The sequence below is a fragment of the Nannobrachium achirus genome (assembly GCF_963921795.1).
Source record: "Nannobrachium achirus genome assembly, chromosome: 7".
Lineage (NCBI taxonomy): Eukaryota > Metazoa > Chordata > Actinopteri > Myctophiformes > Myctophidae > Nannobrachium > Nannobrachium achirus.
In genome coordinates, this window is record NC_137816.1 from 70,381,669 (window position 1) to 70,399,081 (window position 17,413).

A 17,413-nucleotide genomic window follows, 5' to 3' on the forward strand; every position below is an offset into this window, starting at 1 on the left:
AAACGATAATGTTAAAGCAAAAAATGCTAATGTTAAAAAATCTAACGCTAATGCTGACACCAACCACTACTCAAGGTTGCACACACTTAGCGAGCTGCAGGCTTTTCTTTTCTAGTTATTATTATTATTATTAAGTATGGCGGATTACAATAAGTGTTTTGCCATTGCATTGCATGGCAAGCACACTTGATTAGGGCTGGTGCCAGCAAAAAGCAGCTTACCTTTGCGATGTTATAGAAAAAGATCTATTGATTATTTCCACAAAAAAAAAAAAAAAATCATTGGATCTATTATATGTTTACTTTAGCCAAGCTGGCGGCAGAGGGCAGCCTTATGCAATGAATGAATGTGAATTGGGCCGCTCCGCTTGCCATCCATTCAGAGCATAGAAATGCATTTCTAGATCAGATCCACAGAAAACAGCCAGGAAGTGATTTGGGACTCCATTATTGTTCACGTGCGGTGAAAATTTTAGAGCAGCGTTACAGGAGATGTTTTTACTGAACACGGCGGCGCGACCCCTCATCAGCTTACAGTAATCAAAAGTAAGTAAAGAGCGAACGTTCGTATTGGTAGCGCGCTAGGGTCAAAATTGGGGCAAACGGGAACGTCCGAAGCAGAAAAAGATATCAAATAATGTAATATTAAAATATGTTTTCACATAGGATCAAAGGTTGTATGGTCATGATTCACTGCCATCCTGGATGGCTTGGTCCGAGGCTTAACATAATTGTTATAAATATTTTTGTAAAAGTCTATGGGGAAATGAACGGGCGATTTTTAAGTGATCCCAGTAAACCACTTCCGCTGCAACGCTCTATAGTCGACTATTGGCAATATTAGGCCAATCAGATGAGACTATATCAATCTTTAGTCGGGCACAGCCCTACTATGTATGTAATCTATTACTATGTATGTAATCTATTACTCTAAGCCTGTACTCACCATGATGACGGCGACCACCAGGGCGGCGATGCCGATCAGATAGATCTTGGAGGAGAACAGTTCCTGGATTCTGTCATGACAATTCTGTTGGAGAGGAGAGGAGAGGAGAGGAGAGGAGAGGAGAGGAGAGGAGAGGGGAGGAGAGGAGAGGAGAGGGGAGGAGAGGAGAGGAGAGGAGGGGAGAGGAGAGGAGAGGAGAGGAGAGGAGAGGAGAGGAGAGGAGAGGAGAGGAGAGGATATTTTAAATATTTGATAGTTTCTATTTCTGTAATTTTGGAACATTTTGTCGCAGACACTTGTGAGCGTCCCTCACTGGACTCCATTTAAAGTCCTTGTCCTTCATTGGTGTTACTTGGCCCCACCCCATCTTCTGATTGGACAGTATTTCATAGTTTCCTTTTTGTCTTTTGTAATAGTTTATGGCAGTGATACTGTGGGCCACATTACAACAACGTCAAGGGGGGCCACAGGCCAGTTGATAAAACAATGGTATGGCTTGGCCTTCCATTTCTGTTCTGTCAATGACATGAGGTGTGCTCATTTTCAGCCAGACTAGAACAATAGTGTGGTTGTCCTACTGGCAACCGCACTAATAACTAGAACTGCACTCTGTTGAGGTGCCTACTTGCGCCTCACGCTCAAGCAGGCCACACATGGCCATCTTGTGCACAAGCAGAGCGCGCCACGATGTCCCTGATGTCTTCACCACGAGGTGCTGGCCTCATGTCCCTGATGTCTTCACCACGAGGTGCTGGCCTCATGTCCCTGATGTCTTCACCACGAGGTGCTGGCCTCATGTCCCTGATGTCTTCACCACGAGGTGTTGGCCTCATGTCCCTGATGTCTTCACCACAAGGTGCTGGTCTCATGTCCCTGATGTCTTCACCACGAGGTGCTGGCCTCATGTCCCTGATGTCTTCACCACGAGGTGCTGGCCTCATGTCCCTGATGTCTTCACCACGAGGTGCTGGCCTCATGTCCCTGATGTCTTCACCACGAGGTGTTGGCCTCATGTCCCTGATGTCTTCACCACGAGGTGTTGGCCTCATGTCCCTGATGTCTTCACCATGAGGTGTTCACTGCTGGTCTCATGTCCCTGATGTCTTCACCATGAGGTGTGCACTGCTGGCCTCATGTCCCTGATGTCTTCACCACGAGGTGCTGGCCTCATGTCCCTGATGTCTTCACCACGAGGTGTTGGCCTCATGTCCCTGATGTCTTCACCACGAGGTGTTGGCCTCATGTCCCTGATGTCTTCACCATGAGGTGTTCACTGCTGGTCTCATGTCCCTGATGTCTTCACCATGAGGTGTGCACTGCTGGCCTCATGTCCCTGATGTCTTCACCACGAGGTGCTGGCCTCATGTCCCTGATGTCTTCACCACGAGGTGCTGGCATCATGTCCCTGATGTCTTCACCACGAGGTGTGCACTGCTGGCCTCATGTCCCTGATGTCTTCACCACGAGGTGCTGGCATCATGTCCCTGATGTCTTCACCACGAGGTGCTGGCATCATGTCCCTGATGTCTTCACCACGAGCTGTGCACAATAAGGGTAATAAGGGTAATAATAATAATAATAATAATAATGATAATCTCACCACATTGAGGAACTCTGACTGGGGGCAGGTGTTGGTGACTCCCATGGCGTCAGTGATCTTATCGAACAGCCCCGTTCCGAGGCCCTTTCCACAGCAGTTCAACTGTAACACAACAACATAAACACATCAGTGATGAGTCCTTTTCCACAGCAGTTCAACTGGAACACAACAACATAAACACACATTGCATTAACTCATTTAGTGCCTAGAAATATTGAATGCTTGAAAAAAAAGGACCTTTTCTTTGACGATGGCTGGCCAGATTGCTGACATAGAAACATAGGGTTTTTTCAAAAAATCATGGAAGGATTCAAAAGACACTTATAGAATCGGGTCAACGTTTTTCAAAAATAGCAGATCTACAAGCTCGCAGCGCGGCACTCGGTGCCACGCTGTGAGCTTGTATATCTGCTATTTTTCAATAGTTAAAGCATAAAATAATGATACACAAAATGTGTACCCGTAGTGAATGGGTTAATAGTGTGGACAACTCTTATGTCATCTTAAAGCAGACCTGTTTTCACTTTTTCTGTCATCCCAAAGTCCTTTGAGTTCAACGGACCTTTTCTGTTTTCATAAACGGAGAAAGTTGTCAATAATCTAGGGCCATGGCTACACGGAGCTGGATATTTCATATATCCAGGTTTTTCAGATATCCACATAGAAAAATATCTAGGTCCACACGACAAAGATATCTAGGTCTAACACGCACACACACAGTAACGTCTTCAGAGATATCCGGGTTCCCTGTCTACACGGATCCAGTGAATCGGATAATCCACTTATTTATCCGGTTTCAAAATTATCCAGCTTCGCGGCCGAAATATCCAGCTTTGTGTGGCTGTAAGCCCCAACAGCACAAAGAAATGTCTAGCTTCAAGGGACTACACCATGAATTTCCATTTTTCCATTTTTTATGTATTTTCTTGGTGTCCCACCAGCAACTTCTATCCTCACAAAGTCCTATTTCTGACCATTGTGTCTTTCTCAGTTTATGGGCAGATCTATGTTAGCATGTCTCAGAACGGTCCTGATTGTGAAAGGTCAGATTTGTGATGTCACAAGGCCTGAGAAGGAGGCAGGAGGAGCTGGGAGAGGGTTGGGGAGGGGTGGGCAGGCCTGAGAAGGAGGCAGGAGGAGCTGGGAGAGGGTTGGGGAGGGGTGGGCAGGCCTGCTGAGCAGGAGGTGGGGAGGAGTGTGGGGCCAAAACTGGCTCAATAGCGCAGTCCTCCCACTCAGGACAAGGTGGTACTGCAGCTGAAAATGCTCTGAAAGCCAGGCAGAAATGACAGGGGCTCTGTATTCAGGAGTGGTAATTTAGCCTCAAACCTTTTCAAAAACGTTTTTTGGGACACAAACAGTGTTATATAAATTATTTTTAAATGCATGGTGTAGGACCTTTCAGAAATATCCAGCTCCGTGTAGCCATGGCCTGAATAAGATGAAAAACAGTTGGCTTCCATGAGACAGGATCACACTGCTGCACTTTCAGCTTGTGGCCACTTGGGGGCGTGGTGATGTCATGTTTTATGGGGAACAGATGGAAAGATGTTGTATGTACAACATCTCCTGTGTTTTATACTGTCATTAATAGACGGAACGGATATTTTATAGTTCATGTACAACATTCATTAATTAGATTAGGTGAAGACCAGTTAGTAATCGCAGTACTTCTTCATCTAGGCCAGGGGTTCCCAAACCTTTTTTTTATCTCAGGGCACCCCATGAATATTTTTTTACATTATAACTTTCACTCCCTGCACCTTATATTTATAGCATATCGTCGTTGTCGGGTGGAAACCTTGTATGTCCAAAACCGTTCGTTTTGTATTTATCATCTATAAAATGTACTAAACTAGTCAAAACAGCAGATCTACGAGCACACAACGCCGCTTGTAGATCTGACAGTCTTGTATGATGAAGCAGGGCTTTGCTTTACCAAAAGACGTACACATTTGAAACTTGGAGATACGAGGTTTCTGCCCGACGGTGACGATATTTTTGTGATTATGTTGCGAGGAAAACGTTGAGATAACAGACACAACTATATACGAAATATCTATACCTATGCCATAAAAGCCAAGTTTGCAGCCGGACTATGGCTCCCAAACTGTGGAATAAACTCCCTGTCGCACTTAGAACAACAGACTCACTCGCTAGCTTTCGCCGTGGACTGAAGACCCACCTTTTCAGACTCCACCTAAACCCCATAGCACTACTGAAACACTCAATGACCATACATGAAGCTAGTCAGCATTTGTTTTTAGGTTTTTTAGAATCCTTTTTTCTTGACTGATTATATTGTTTTTCTAGATTGATATTCACATGCATTTGTCATGTTGTTGTTGATGTTCTGACATGTTATCTTGTTTATTATAGTGATGTATTATCTGCTTATTGTAAGTCGCTTTGGATTAAAAGCGTCTGCTAAATGCCTAAACTGTAAACTGTAAGCTCTCTGTCTACCGAGCAATCTTCGTTCCTACTCGCACCTATGGTCATGAAGAGTGGGTCATGACCCAAAGTACAAGGTCTCGGGTACAAGCGGACAAAATGCGCCTTCCTAGGAAGGTCCTCGATGCACGTCCCACTGGGAGGAGACCCCGTGGCAGACCAAAGACCAGATGGAGGGATTTCATCTCTACACTGGCTAGGGCATTCACGAATAGTGATTTTTAGTATTCTAATTATTCGACCTCAAAGTATTCGAATAGTCGAATATTCGACAGGACTGGCCAAACTGTCAAATATTAAAGCTATACTGTGTAAGATTCTCAACTAGTGGTCAGTAGCCATATAGCAAACCGCGGTCGCGTTCGCGTCTTTCGCCCGTTTTTCGTACCTTCACACCCCCGCGTCTGCCTCCACAACGCCGAGAGCTATCTTTAGAGGGGTCCCTGGTTCCTGTGCGTTCAGGCATTCCGGAGAAACGGACTATTTCACCCTGCCTGGTAGGCGAGAATTACCTTTTGAGTAAAGAGACACACGGGCGACTACAAATATGGCGACCCCACTTCAAGATGCGCTGCATTGGCCGGTAGTGTACCATGTGTGCATGATCGGCGATGTGATTGGGCAACGTATACACAACGTATACAGATGATGCAGATTACGTAATCATGGCGTGAAATTCTCCCCCCCTCACGGCTCATAGAAAACATATAAAGAGAAGGCTTCAGAAGCTGAAAATAACGGAGTGGGTGTTCTAAAACTTTAGCGATTTAACAGTTAGGACAATTTTAAGATTTGTTTTATAAAAAAAGTTACATAGTAAAACTTTAAGTAAGCAAAAGGCGAATATTGTGAAAATAGCAGATCTACATGCTCACAACGCGAGGCGTTGTGAGCATGTAGATCTGCTATTTTCACAATATTTATCTGCGGAACCGAGTCACATTAAATGTAATAACTACAATTCCAAGTGCTTGTCAGGGTGGGGGTCCCCAGTTCAAATATGTTTATTGTGGGGGTCACGGCCTAAAAAGGTTTGAGAACCCCTGGTATAGAGCATTAACAAATTCATCCACCAGGGGCATTGACAACTCACTCTTATGACTTCATATCTATAGCCAAGCTTTATAAACTATAGATTTTTTTAAATAGAAAAAAAAAACAAAAAAACTAAAAAAACGAATAATCGACTTCGGTGAACAACGTCGAATAGTGACTTTGATATTCGGATATTCGAATATTTGGTGAATGCCTCGGGATCTGGCAAACGGAAATAGAAACAATGAGTGCGAGATAAAGCGGATGTGATGCAACCGCTCCCTTGGTGCAGTAGCAATAACATGTCCTACTGGAAGCGTTATGTCTCCTTTCAATATTTCTAGGGGCGTTATTTCGTCTTTCTCTGGTGTTATTGGTGTTACCTCCATGATGTTTTCAAACGTTTTCTTAAACTATACACCCATAACAATATTATGCTGCTCAAATGACTCTGTCTGTGCGAGTGTGTTTCTGTTATGTTTCCAATGGGACTACAGTTCATTATAATGACTCTGTCTGTGTTAGTGTGCTTCTGTTATGTTTCCAATGGGACTACAGTTCATTAGAATGACTCTGTCTGTGTTAGTGTGCTTCTGTTATGTTTCCAATGGGACTACAGTTCATTATAATGACTCTGTCTGTGCTAGTGTGTTTCTGTTATGTTTCCAATGGGACTACAGTTCATTATAATGACTGTCTGTGCGAGTGTGCTTCTGTTATGTTTCCAATGGGACTACAGTTCATTAGAATGACTCTGTCTGTGTTAGTGTGCTTCTGTTATGTTTCCAATGGGACTACAGTTCAGTATAATGACTTTGTCTGTGCTAGTGTGTTTCTGTTATGTTTCCAATGGGAGTATGGTTCAGTGCAGCAGTGGCTACTTCCGATACTCGCCGTTCGGGAGCTGCCGTTCCAGACTCTATATAGCATTCAGAGATTGTGGAATAGTTGTCTGGCTATGTGAGACTAATGATGGATGGGAGGTTCTCCATGTTCTCTGAGATGTTCTCACCGTTTCATGGACGACCTTAAGAACTCCAGCGGCGACCTGCCTCTTGTCAGGGTCCATCTCGGTCTTCACGCGGTCGTAGTTGGCATCGTAGAAGGTGGTCATCTCCTTGGACACCTGTTAATACACAATAACATTAAGTCTGCGCCTGTTGTATGAAATGTGCCATATGGATAAATGTAACTGCTTGTCGTGTGTGTGCGTGTGTGTGTGTGTGTGTGTGCAGAGCCGTTTTTGGGCCCACGGGGGCCCTAAGCGTGATTCAACCAAGGGGCCTTCCTAAATAATGTTTTTTTTGTTTTTTAATCAATTTTATAATGGGTTTAATTCTGTTTTTTTTTTTATATAAATATGCCAAATTGCAGAATTGTCATGCAATGTAGCATCAAGTAGCCTAACATAACAAAGGACTGGACAAATATCCCAAAATGAGCATGTAGGCTATGCCAAGGAAACATATTATATCTGAAACATATTATAGTAGACTATATAATTTGTAAATTTACATATAGCACTAAATCCTCTGCCCCCCCCCAAAACATAAATAGGGCTAAAGGAGTTTATGTATGATTTATAATATCATAATGATAAAAATATCATCATAATGAATAGTAAAGTTACTAAGGTTTTCAAATGAATTTGAGGTTGAGTAAAAGTACAATATTTAGATCTGAGATGTAGTGGAGTAGAAGTAAAAGCAGCAACAAATAACTCAAGTTGTACTTAAGTAGCCTACAGTACTTAAGTAAATGTACTTAGTTACTTTATACCACTGCACACACCTCACAACAAGTCAAGAACCCACAGCAGCTAGTTAGCAACAACAAACAAACAGAACCAAAAAACAACCAAAAGCAGAAACAAATCACAGACATTGGTCACAGAGAAAGAGGCGAGCGCACTGTCAGCGACAGACAGCGAGGGAGGAGAGATTACATAACAGCAGCAGTACATAAGTGTCCAGTCGTGACACGCAAGGCAGCTAAACACCCTAGCCCTTGCATATCGCCACTAAAGCAGCAACGTGGCTCCAATTACAACTGACAGTGCAAGAATGTTTATTTACCTGTTTGCTGTTGCTGCAGTTCCGTTTGACGCTTTTTCTTTTTCTTTTTCTCATATCCAGAAAGATAAACGTGCATTGTCAAACCGAAAGTAAACAAACACTGAAAGGGGGCGGGGCGGAAACGCCCAAAGAGTTCCAGAGAGTCAAGAAATGTTGGCTCTTTTTCCTTTTTGGCCAATGGGACAACGGCATAGAGCCGGGACAGCCAATCAGGGACATGAGTATGGCTATGCGAGGTTAATCAGAGATGTCTCAATCAGGCTAAGATGGCAGTAGTGCTGGTGTGAAAAGTCAGTTCGGTACGTTCTTTTCTGCAGAGGAGGGGGCTGTGGGTGGGGGCCTTCTTTGGTCGGGGGCCCTACGCAGACTGCGTAGTCTGCCTATAGGGGGCGCCGGCGCTGTGTGTGTGTGTGTGTGTGTCTGCGCGTGTGTGTGTATGCGTGTGTGCGTGCGTGCGTGCGTGCGTGTGTGCGTGTGTGTGTGTGCGTGTCTTACAGTATCTCGGTGCATGAACCCCCAGATCCCGGCTGCGACCTCACAGGCAAACAGGATGACCAGACAGGCAAAAAACTGCAGAGAGAACAGAGAACAGACTGTTAAAGGAGACATCCAGACCAAAACACACGTAGGGTTAAATCTGCCTTTTATCATACCCCTTCATACCTGCTTTATTCAATTTTTTTCATAGCTGCCCCTGTTGCTAGATTTCGGATGCCCCTGTTGCTAGATTTCGGATGCCCCTGTTGCTAGATTTCGGATGCCCCTGTTGCTAGATTTTGGATGCCCCTGTTGCTAGATTTTGGCTGCCCCTGTTGCTAGATTTCGCAGGCCCTCTCATAACTAACAGAGTAGATAGACTTTATTCTAGTGCGGTTATTTCTTCAGCTTCAAAGTTAGTATTTTTTATTGGATTGTGTTTACACAACGTCCTGAGACCAACCACACCGCTGTTTTGACCTAACAGGCACCCTTACTTGTCAAACGGCTTCTGCTCTGCACCAGAGCAGGGAGAGGAGAGGCTAGAAAGGGAGGGGAGGGAGGTGTTGGTTTGTAAGTAAGGGTGCCTGTGAGGTCAAAACAGCGGTGTGGTTGGTCTCAGGACGCCGTGTAAACACAATCCAGTAAGAAAATACTAACTTTGAAGCTATAGAAATAACGCACTAGAATAAAGTCTATCTACTCTGTTAGTTATGAGAGGGCCTGTGAAATCTAGCAACAGGGGCAGCTATGAAAAAAATCGACTAAAGCAGGTATAAAGGGGTATGATAAAAGACAGATTTAACCCTATACTGTATGTGTTTTGGTCTGGATGACTCCTTTAACACATTGAATGCCCAGAAGATGAGTTAAAGGAGTAGTTCACCCCCAAAATGACTTCTTTTTTTTCTATTAATTACTCACGCCATGGAGACTAGAGTTCAATAATATGTGTGGGTTTGTGTGCCATTCCTAAGACTTAGCAAGTCATTTAAAGGACCTACACCATGAATTTTCACTTTTTCTATTTTAAAACCTTTTTTTGGGGTCCCACTGGCACCTTCTATCCTCACAAAGTCCTATTTCTGACCGTTGTGTCTTTCTCTGGTTTTGGGCAGACAGAGATGAAAAGCTTTCCACGGGTTCTCAGAACAGTGCTGTTCTGAGAGTTGACGAGAGTGACGTCACTCTCGTTTCCAGTTATCAAAAAAAAAAAAAAATCAATTTTTTTTTTTCAAAACTTTTTTTTTTCAAAAAAATGCAATGCAGTCAATTTTTTTTTTTTTTTTTTTCAAAATTTTTTTTTTCAAAAAACTTTTTTCAAAAACTTTTTTTTTCAAAAAACTTTTTTTTTTCAAAATCTTTTTTTTCAAAAAAAAAAGTTCAAAAACTTTTTTTTTTTTCAAAAAACTTTTTTTTTTCAAAAAACTTTTTTTTTTCAAAAAACTTCTTTTTTTTCTGGAAAAACCCCACTAGATGCGCCCCTGAGCAAACAGAGGCCGTTTTGGTATTGCAGCTGGAGAGCCTCATTATAGTAGAGCTAGAACAAACAAAAAGAATGGTCAGAGTGTTTTTTGAGGGTTAAAACCTGTCTAAGACTCAATTTTGAGCATATATTTATACAAAAAATATAGTTTTAAAAGCATGGTGTAGGCCCTTTAAGTAATTTGATTCTAATAGATTTACCCCCATTGATTCCGGATGGGGACCAGAATGCATTCTGGTCCCCATCCGGAATCCAGGCGGGTAAATTTACTATAATCATTATGTTGTCTTAGGAATGCGACAATTACAAAAAAATATGATTGAACTCAAGTCTCCATGGCATGAGTAATTAATAGAAAAAAGGTCAATTTGGGGGTGAACTACTCCTTTAAGATGTGCTTCTCAAAGGGTTAATTTTCAACCACACCACAATAACTCTGACAGTGTTCAAATGGAACCAAATGGACCTGTAAGGGTCCATTTGGTTCCATTTGTACACGTGTGTGTGTGTGTGTGTGTGTGTGTGTGTGTGTGTGTGTGTGTGTGTGTGTGTGTGTGTGTGTGCGTGCGTGTGTGTGTGTGTGTGTGTGTGTGTGTGTGTGTTAGGGCATCCACGAATAGTGATTTTTAGTATTCTAATTATTCGACCTCAAAGTATTCGAATAGAGGAATATTCTACAGGACTGGCCAAACTGTCAAATATTAAGTAAGCAAGAGGCCAACATTGTGAAAATAGCAGATCTACATGCTCACAACGCGAGGCGTTGTGAGCATGTAGATCTGCTATTTTCACAATGTTTATCTGCGGAACCGAGTCACATTAAATGTAATACCTACAATTCCAAGTGCTTGTCAGGGTGGGGGTCCCCAGTTCAAATGTGTTTATTTTGGGGGTCACGGCCTAAAAAGGTTTGAGAACCCCTGGTATAGAGCATTACGTAACACATTCATCCACCAGGGGCATTGACAACTCATTCTTATGACTTCCTATCTAGCCAAGCTTTATAAACTACCGTATATATATTTTTAAAGAGAAAATAAAAACATAAAAATAAGCGGATATTCGACTTCGGTGAACAACATGGAATAGTGACTTTGATATTAGAATATTTGAATATTCTAATATTTGGTGAATGCCCTAGTGCATACATGGGCAACTGGCGGCCCGGGGGCCACATGCGGCCCCCACCTTCACTTTATGCGGCCCGCAGGTTAATATTAGAGTAGCCTACTGATATATTATTGATTTCAGCTGTTACAATTCCAAACACGGAAAAATTAACTGCTTCAACTACTTTGAAGCAGTTAACTTTATATCAGTAGCTAAATGACTAGTATTACAATGTTATTATATTTGTTATGTCCAATGTATTTGTATTTAAGTTCATAAATCAACATAAGAACACATAAATGGATTTGAAATTAAAACAAAAAGAAGTTACTTTTCAGGATTCCAATTCAAAGATAGCAAAAATAGCAGATCTACAAGCTCAAGTTTTGAGCTTGTAGATCGGCTATTTTTTGCTATGTATATGCATTGTGGCCCTCTGGAGTGAGTGTGAAAATGTAGTGGCCATATCCATCATCAAAGTTGTCCACCCCTGACCGTGTGTGTGTGTGTGTGTGTGTGTGTGTGTGTGTGTGTGTGTGCGTGTGTGTGTGTGTGTGTGTGTGTGTGTGTGTGTGTATGTGTGTGCTCCACACCGTTCCCAGCAGACACTGAGACTCCTGGATGGCTCCATAGCAGCCCAGGAACCCAACAACCATCATCACTGCTCCTACTGCGATCAGGATGTGCACACCTGAGAGAGAGAGAGAGAGAGAGAGACCTTTAGTTAGCATTACACCCAGAGAGAGAGAGAGAGAGAGAGAGAGAGAGAGAGAGGGTTCATCAATATCCAATTTAGGCATTTAGCAGACACTCTTGATTTGATTAGATTTTATTCAGCACATTTTTAAAAACACTACAAAACAATATTCCATAGAAATAGAAAAACAATGATATTTCGATACAGTTACTAAATCGTTACACCCCTACTATTCCACACAACAGCTGCTGAGTACAGGAACGTACTCTTTCCCAGACCGCTGTTTGTATGGCACAAAGTCAGTATAGCTTCCTCTGGTGTTGGATACCGATGTCTGTCTCTGACATTTACAACATATTTGACCAGATACCTGGGGGTACCTCGATACCTGGGGGTACCTCGCTACCTGGGGTTACCTCGCTACCTGGGGGTACCTCGCTACCTGGGGGTACCTCGATACCTGGGGGTACCTCGCTACCTGGGGGTACCTCGATACCTGGGGGTACCTCGATACCTGGGGGTACCTCGCTACCTGGGGGTACCTCGCTACCTGGGGGTACCTCGATACCTGGGGGTACCTCCCTACCTGGGGGTACCTCGCTACCTGGGGGTACCTCGCTACCTGGGGGTACCTCGCTACCTGGGGGTACCTCGATACCTGGGGGTACCTTGCTACCTGGGGGTACCTCGATACCTGGGGGTACCTGGGGGTACCTCGCTACCTGGGGGTACCTCGATACCTGGGGGTACCTCGCTACCTGGGGGTACCTCGATACCTGGGGGTACCTCGATACCTTACCTGGGGGTACCTCGCTACCTGGGGGTACCTCGCTACCTGGGGATACCTCGATACCTGGGGGTACCTGGGGGTACCTCGCTACCTGGGGGTACCTCGCTACCTGGGGGTACCTCGCTGTTCTTAATTCTGTGAACCATATGCATGTTTGTGTGCAATACTCTCTCCGCGACTCGCAGCCACTTTAGGCTATGATGTGCTGGGAGAAGATGAGTTGTGGGATGAAGTCTCATGATTAGTCTGATTGATTGATTGATTGATTGATTGAAGACTTTATTGTCAGTTTGCATAGGAAAAGGTACAGTTTCATGACGGTACAGTTCACTGGTACAAGGTCTACTAAAAGGAGATCCATGAAAAGACTAAGCTTATTTCCACAGGAAACCATTAAAGTATCTCATATAACATTGAATGACAGACAAATAGAACACAGTACTATGCAGTAGATATGTAAAGAACAAAAGAAATGATAGAACAAAAAAAGAAAACATCATTTTGTTGTGGGAGGTCTGGAGCTTTTGTTTTGAGGACTTCAGAGATGCTGGAATACCAGGAGGTACAGGCACAGTCGACATGACTATGCAACATCCCAAAAATGAATAAATAGAAGGGCTACAGTAACTGGATTGATTACATCCACGGTAACAATATTCATGGTAGTTAGGTTGCAACCTTACTGTGTGCAAAGACTTGCTATCTGTATTCTGTGCAGTGCTTGCTCCACCATCATATTAACTATTTGTTGTTAGATTGTTCCTGATTAATATGCAAAAATCACGATATAGTAATATTAACTATACTAGCCCTTACCCGTTCAAAGATATGAGCTCCGAAATGATGTGCAGTGTGTGGGTTATGGGATGTGCACTGTGCACACAGTATATGAAGGATGGAAAGTAACTTTAACTGGTGCTTGCATGATAATAATATGTAGGAGCATCACTGTAAGAAATCCAGTATGAATCGTATTCTAATATTAATTATATTGTTCTGCTATTAATTATTAACCTCACATTAATCACATTTTCCATAAACATTGCAGTAATGTTGCCTCCAATTCCACACTGTGACCCAAGCAGCTGCAGTAGCGCTGCACCGCCACCAGGAGGCAGCCATTCACCACAGTGTTGTGTGTGACTGACTGGGTGTCTCAATCAACCACTTCCCCTCTGTAACATGTTGTACACAGGATGTTGTAGGCTGTAGGCACTAGGGTTGGAGGCGGTAACCGCCGTACCGCCGTACCGCAGTATACCGAGGTCTACCGCGGTGTCAGTGTGCTTACCGCGGTAAAAAAACAAAAAAAAAAGTCTATTTTTAATTGGAAAACAAGCGAGTTTTAAAACGGGGGAGAAGCGAGGACCGCATGCGCTCCATGCCGCTCTGCTCTGGGCCGTGTACCACACGTTGGAAGCCACATACGTCACTCAGTCACAGACCCTGCACACAGTGCACATGCAGGGCAGGAGAGTACGGAGCACAACCACAACTCGGAGCAGCATAAACTTTCCCTGTAATCCACTCGACACAAGGATGTTAATACATATCTTGTGTTGTGGCATATATTTTTTTATTCATACGGATTACTGGCGGAGCGCGGGCCGCGTGGACTAAAATCGAAAATGAAACTATTTTACTTTTTACACCGCGTCGCACGTTGTGCCCCGTCCGTCGCGTCGGCGATTTTATAACCTTTTCTGTCAAGTCTTGTAACTAAAACCTGTATATAGCAGCACTCAATCACTGCGATTTGAGAGTTGAGACGTGACGTGAGTTTACAGAATCACTGTACACGATCTGACTACCCGTCCTCCTCTGGTTTGTTCACACAGCTGTTTGTGTCTGAAAAGCCCAAGTAGCTAGCCTACGTTACTATGGTAACCCGACAGTGCAGATCTAAAAGCTCAGAACGCGTCGCGGATGCGATGTGTTGTGAGCTTGTAGATCTGCTCCTTTGAAAGCCATACCCGCTGTGCTGTACGGAGAAGTATAACTCGGGCAGTCAGGCTGTGGAGCTATACTCTATGCTGTGGAGAGGCGACTTTTGGGAAGATGATTGCAATATTTTGGCTTATCGCCGAACCTTAATTAATAGATACGGGGGTGCGGTAATTACCGCAGTACCGACGGTAAATGGGAAGACGGTAATCGCGGTAACAAAATGTCCATACCGCCCCAGGCCTAGTAGGCACACACACACACGCGCACACACACACACGCGCCTACACACTCTCCGCAGATCTCAGGAGGGTAAAAAGTGTTCCTTCCATTAGTTTATTCAAAGACGTTCTGAGGCCCCCACAGCCAGCATCCGTATTACATACAGCAGTCAGGGACAAGTCCCTCCCCAAGGGACAAAAGCAACACCTGAGATTCACATCCAGATAACAAGTCGTGTCAGAGCTGATCTATCTAAACACCCCCAGTCCCCCACATCGTAAATATCTTCACTCAGTTGCTACTAACCAAGGATTTGGACTTCATGTTAGGTTTAAGTTAACATGAAGTTGCTTACATAATAAATCATCAACTTGATCAACCTGCTTGGTGCCATCAATTAAATGTCTTTGAAAGTCCAAGTTGCCATGGTCTCCATAGACCTCCATGTAATTCATAGTGCACGGATCGTACACGCCCATGCCTAGATGATGCACCACGTGTGTGCACACTGTTCACAGCTTTCAAACGAAAAAATCTGTTCAGGCATTCATGATTAAGCAGCCATTATGTTTTCTTCAGATGTAAACAAACATGGCTGCCATGTTTGAAAGAATGGGTTGGTATGGGGGTTAAACATGCAATTTCGCGATCGCGATCATGCCTAATACATTTTTTGGGGTCCAAAAACCATTTTTGAAAAAAGAAAATCTTTGAAAAAAAAAAAAAAAAGTTTTTTTCTTCAAAAACGGCCCAAACTCGGGAAACTCGGGGTTGGCACCATAAGTGTTAAAAGAGAAACACACTATAAAAATCCATTCATCAGAAGGATCTTGCAGAACAGACTGACCGGTCGAAGCATTGAACCCTGTTGTCGTCCAATCAAATTAAATCCCAAAATAGATGCGGTTTTGCGCTTTTGCGCTTCGGTCATGGACATCTGCAATACAGAAATACTCTGTTACTAGAAAAAAACCCTCTGGAGTTCAAAATGTACTCGAGTAAAAGTACGAAAGTTGGCATCGACATTTACTTAAAGTACCAAAAGTTCAAAATGTTTGAAAATATAGCAGATCTACAAGCTCACAACGCGTTGCATCGCGACCATAGACTGTATAAAAGATACGGACAAAGCGACGCCATTGGTTTCTATGCAGCGCAAATGACACAATATGGGTCCTTGGAATGGGTGTCGCCATCATAGATTGTAAAAGCACCAGAGGATGCTATTGGCTGCCAACGGTCACATGCAACCGCAGGGATACATGGGAGAATGTGGTCGGAGCCTCCCGAAATACAGCACACGAAGAAGAACACAGCTGGCTGGTATCAGTTTAGTTGGCCACGCCCCCCGCAACTTTATCATCAATTTTAACATAAATGGGACCTTATTTTCACAAAACACATATCATGGTGATTGAAAGGCAATTTTTAACTAGCGATAGGAACCATAAAGTATTCATGAAAAATTAATTAAGGTTAGAACACGAAAGGGAATGGGAATGGGATCCAATGGAGAACAATTCTTTTTGCGATCGGCCGGGGGGGAAACAGCGCAACTAGCGGCCAATCATAGGAAGTTTTAGTTCCGTATCGGGCTCATTTTAAATCGGCGGAACTCTCCCCCTGATCGCGGCGCGTTGTGAGCTTGTTGATCGGCTATTATCAAATAGCCTTGGGTATAAAACAGGGCTAAAGTGGATTAACATATGTTATAATATAATCATGTATGTCTGCTGTCACAACGCCTCGCGCTGCGAGGCGTTGTGAGCTTGTAGATCTGCTATTTTCGGCAAAGAGCTTTGGTGTAGAGGTGGAAAAAGAGCAGACTAAGTACAGAGCGAAAGGTCAAGTTTATTAAGTATTGACGGTTCAAGTGGTTAAATATCTGAAAACACAAAAGCCCCTTTTCGACTGCAGCTTTAGCACCACACCACACTACACCACACCACACCACACCACACCACACCACATAAAAATATCTACATTTTCCATTACACAAAAGTACCCCTATCAGTAAGAAACAAATTGACCCTTTTAACCATGATTATAATACAATATAAATGTCTATTACAGCTATCCTAAATTATAATACACTATAATGGATTATAACTGTGATTATAACACACTATAAAGTATTAATGTATTGCTATGATCATTATAATACACTTTAATAGATTATAATAGTGGTTATAACACAATAGAATCTATTATCATGTATACAACTATATCCTGGTGGTCTAAATGAAAAGTCAGTGAGTGATCAGTCATTATGAAGTGTTTGGCCCTGTTTGGCCTAGCTCAGACCTACTCTAGATTGGATACTTTTTAGTACCACGTTTAGTACCACTTTCACACCACTCTACCCAGGTCCTTGTAGTGGAAAACCTGGCACAAGTGGGCGGTGTGGTGTGGAGTGGTGTGGTGTTGGGCCAGTGGAAAAGGGGCTAAATTGACATGAATCCAAAATACACTGATGATTGTGCTGTCTAACAATGAAACTATATGGAATCTATGAACAGGTTGTGGGGGTCCCTGCTTCGTCTCACCTCTCAGCTAAGGGGTCCCTGCTTCATCTCTC

General features: G+C 43.3%; 1 protein-coding gene across 1 annotated transcript in view; it reads right to left on the reverse strand.

The window, feature by feature from the left end:
* The window catches only part of LOC308289114 (CD81 protein-like), a 104,477-nt gene that overhangs the window by 5,811 nt on the left and 81,253 nt on the right, over positions 1–17,413 (reverse strand). The window contains exons 3-7 of the mRNA XM_080730690.1: positions 11,776–11,873; positions 8,605–8,679; positions 7,047–7,160; positions 2,546–2,647; positions 946–1,029 (exon numbers count right to left, since the gene is read on the reverse strand). Of these exons, the coding sequence (XP_080586816.1) occupies positions 946–1,029; positions 2,546–2,647; positions 7,047–7,160; positions 8,605–8,679; positions 11,776–11,873 (473 nt within the window). The remainder of the gene's footprint in view (positions 1–945; positions 1,030–2,545; positions 2,648–7,046; positions 7,161–8,604; positions 8,680–11,775; positions 11,874–17,413) is intronic.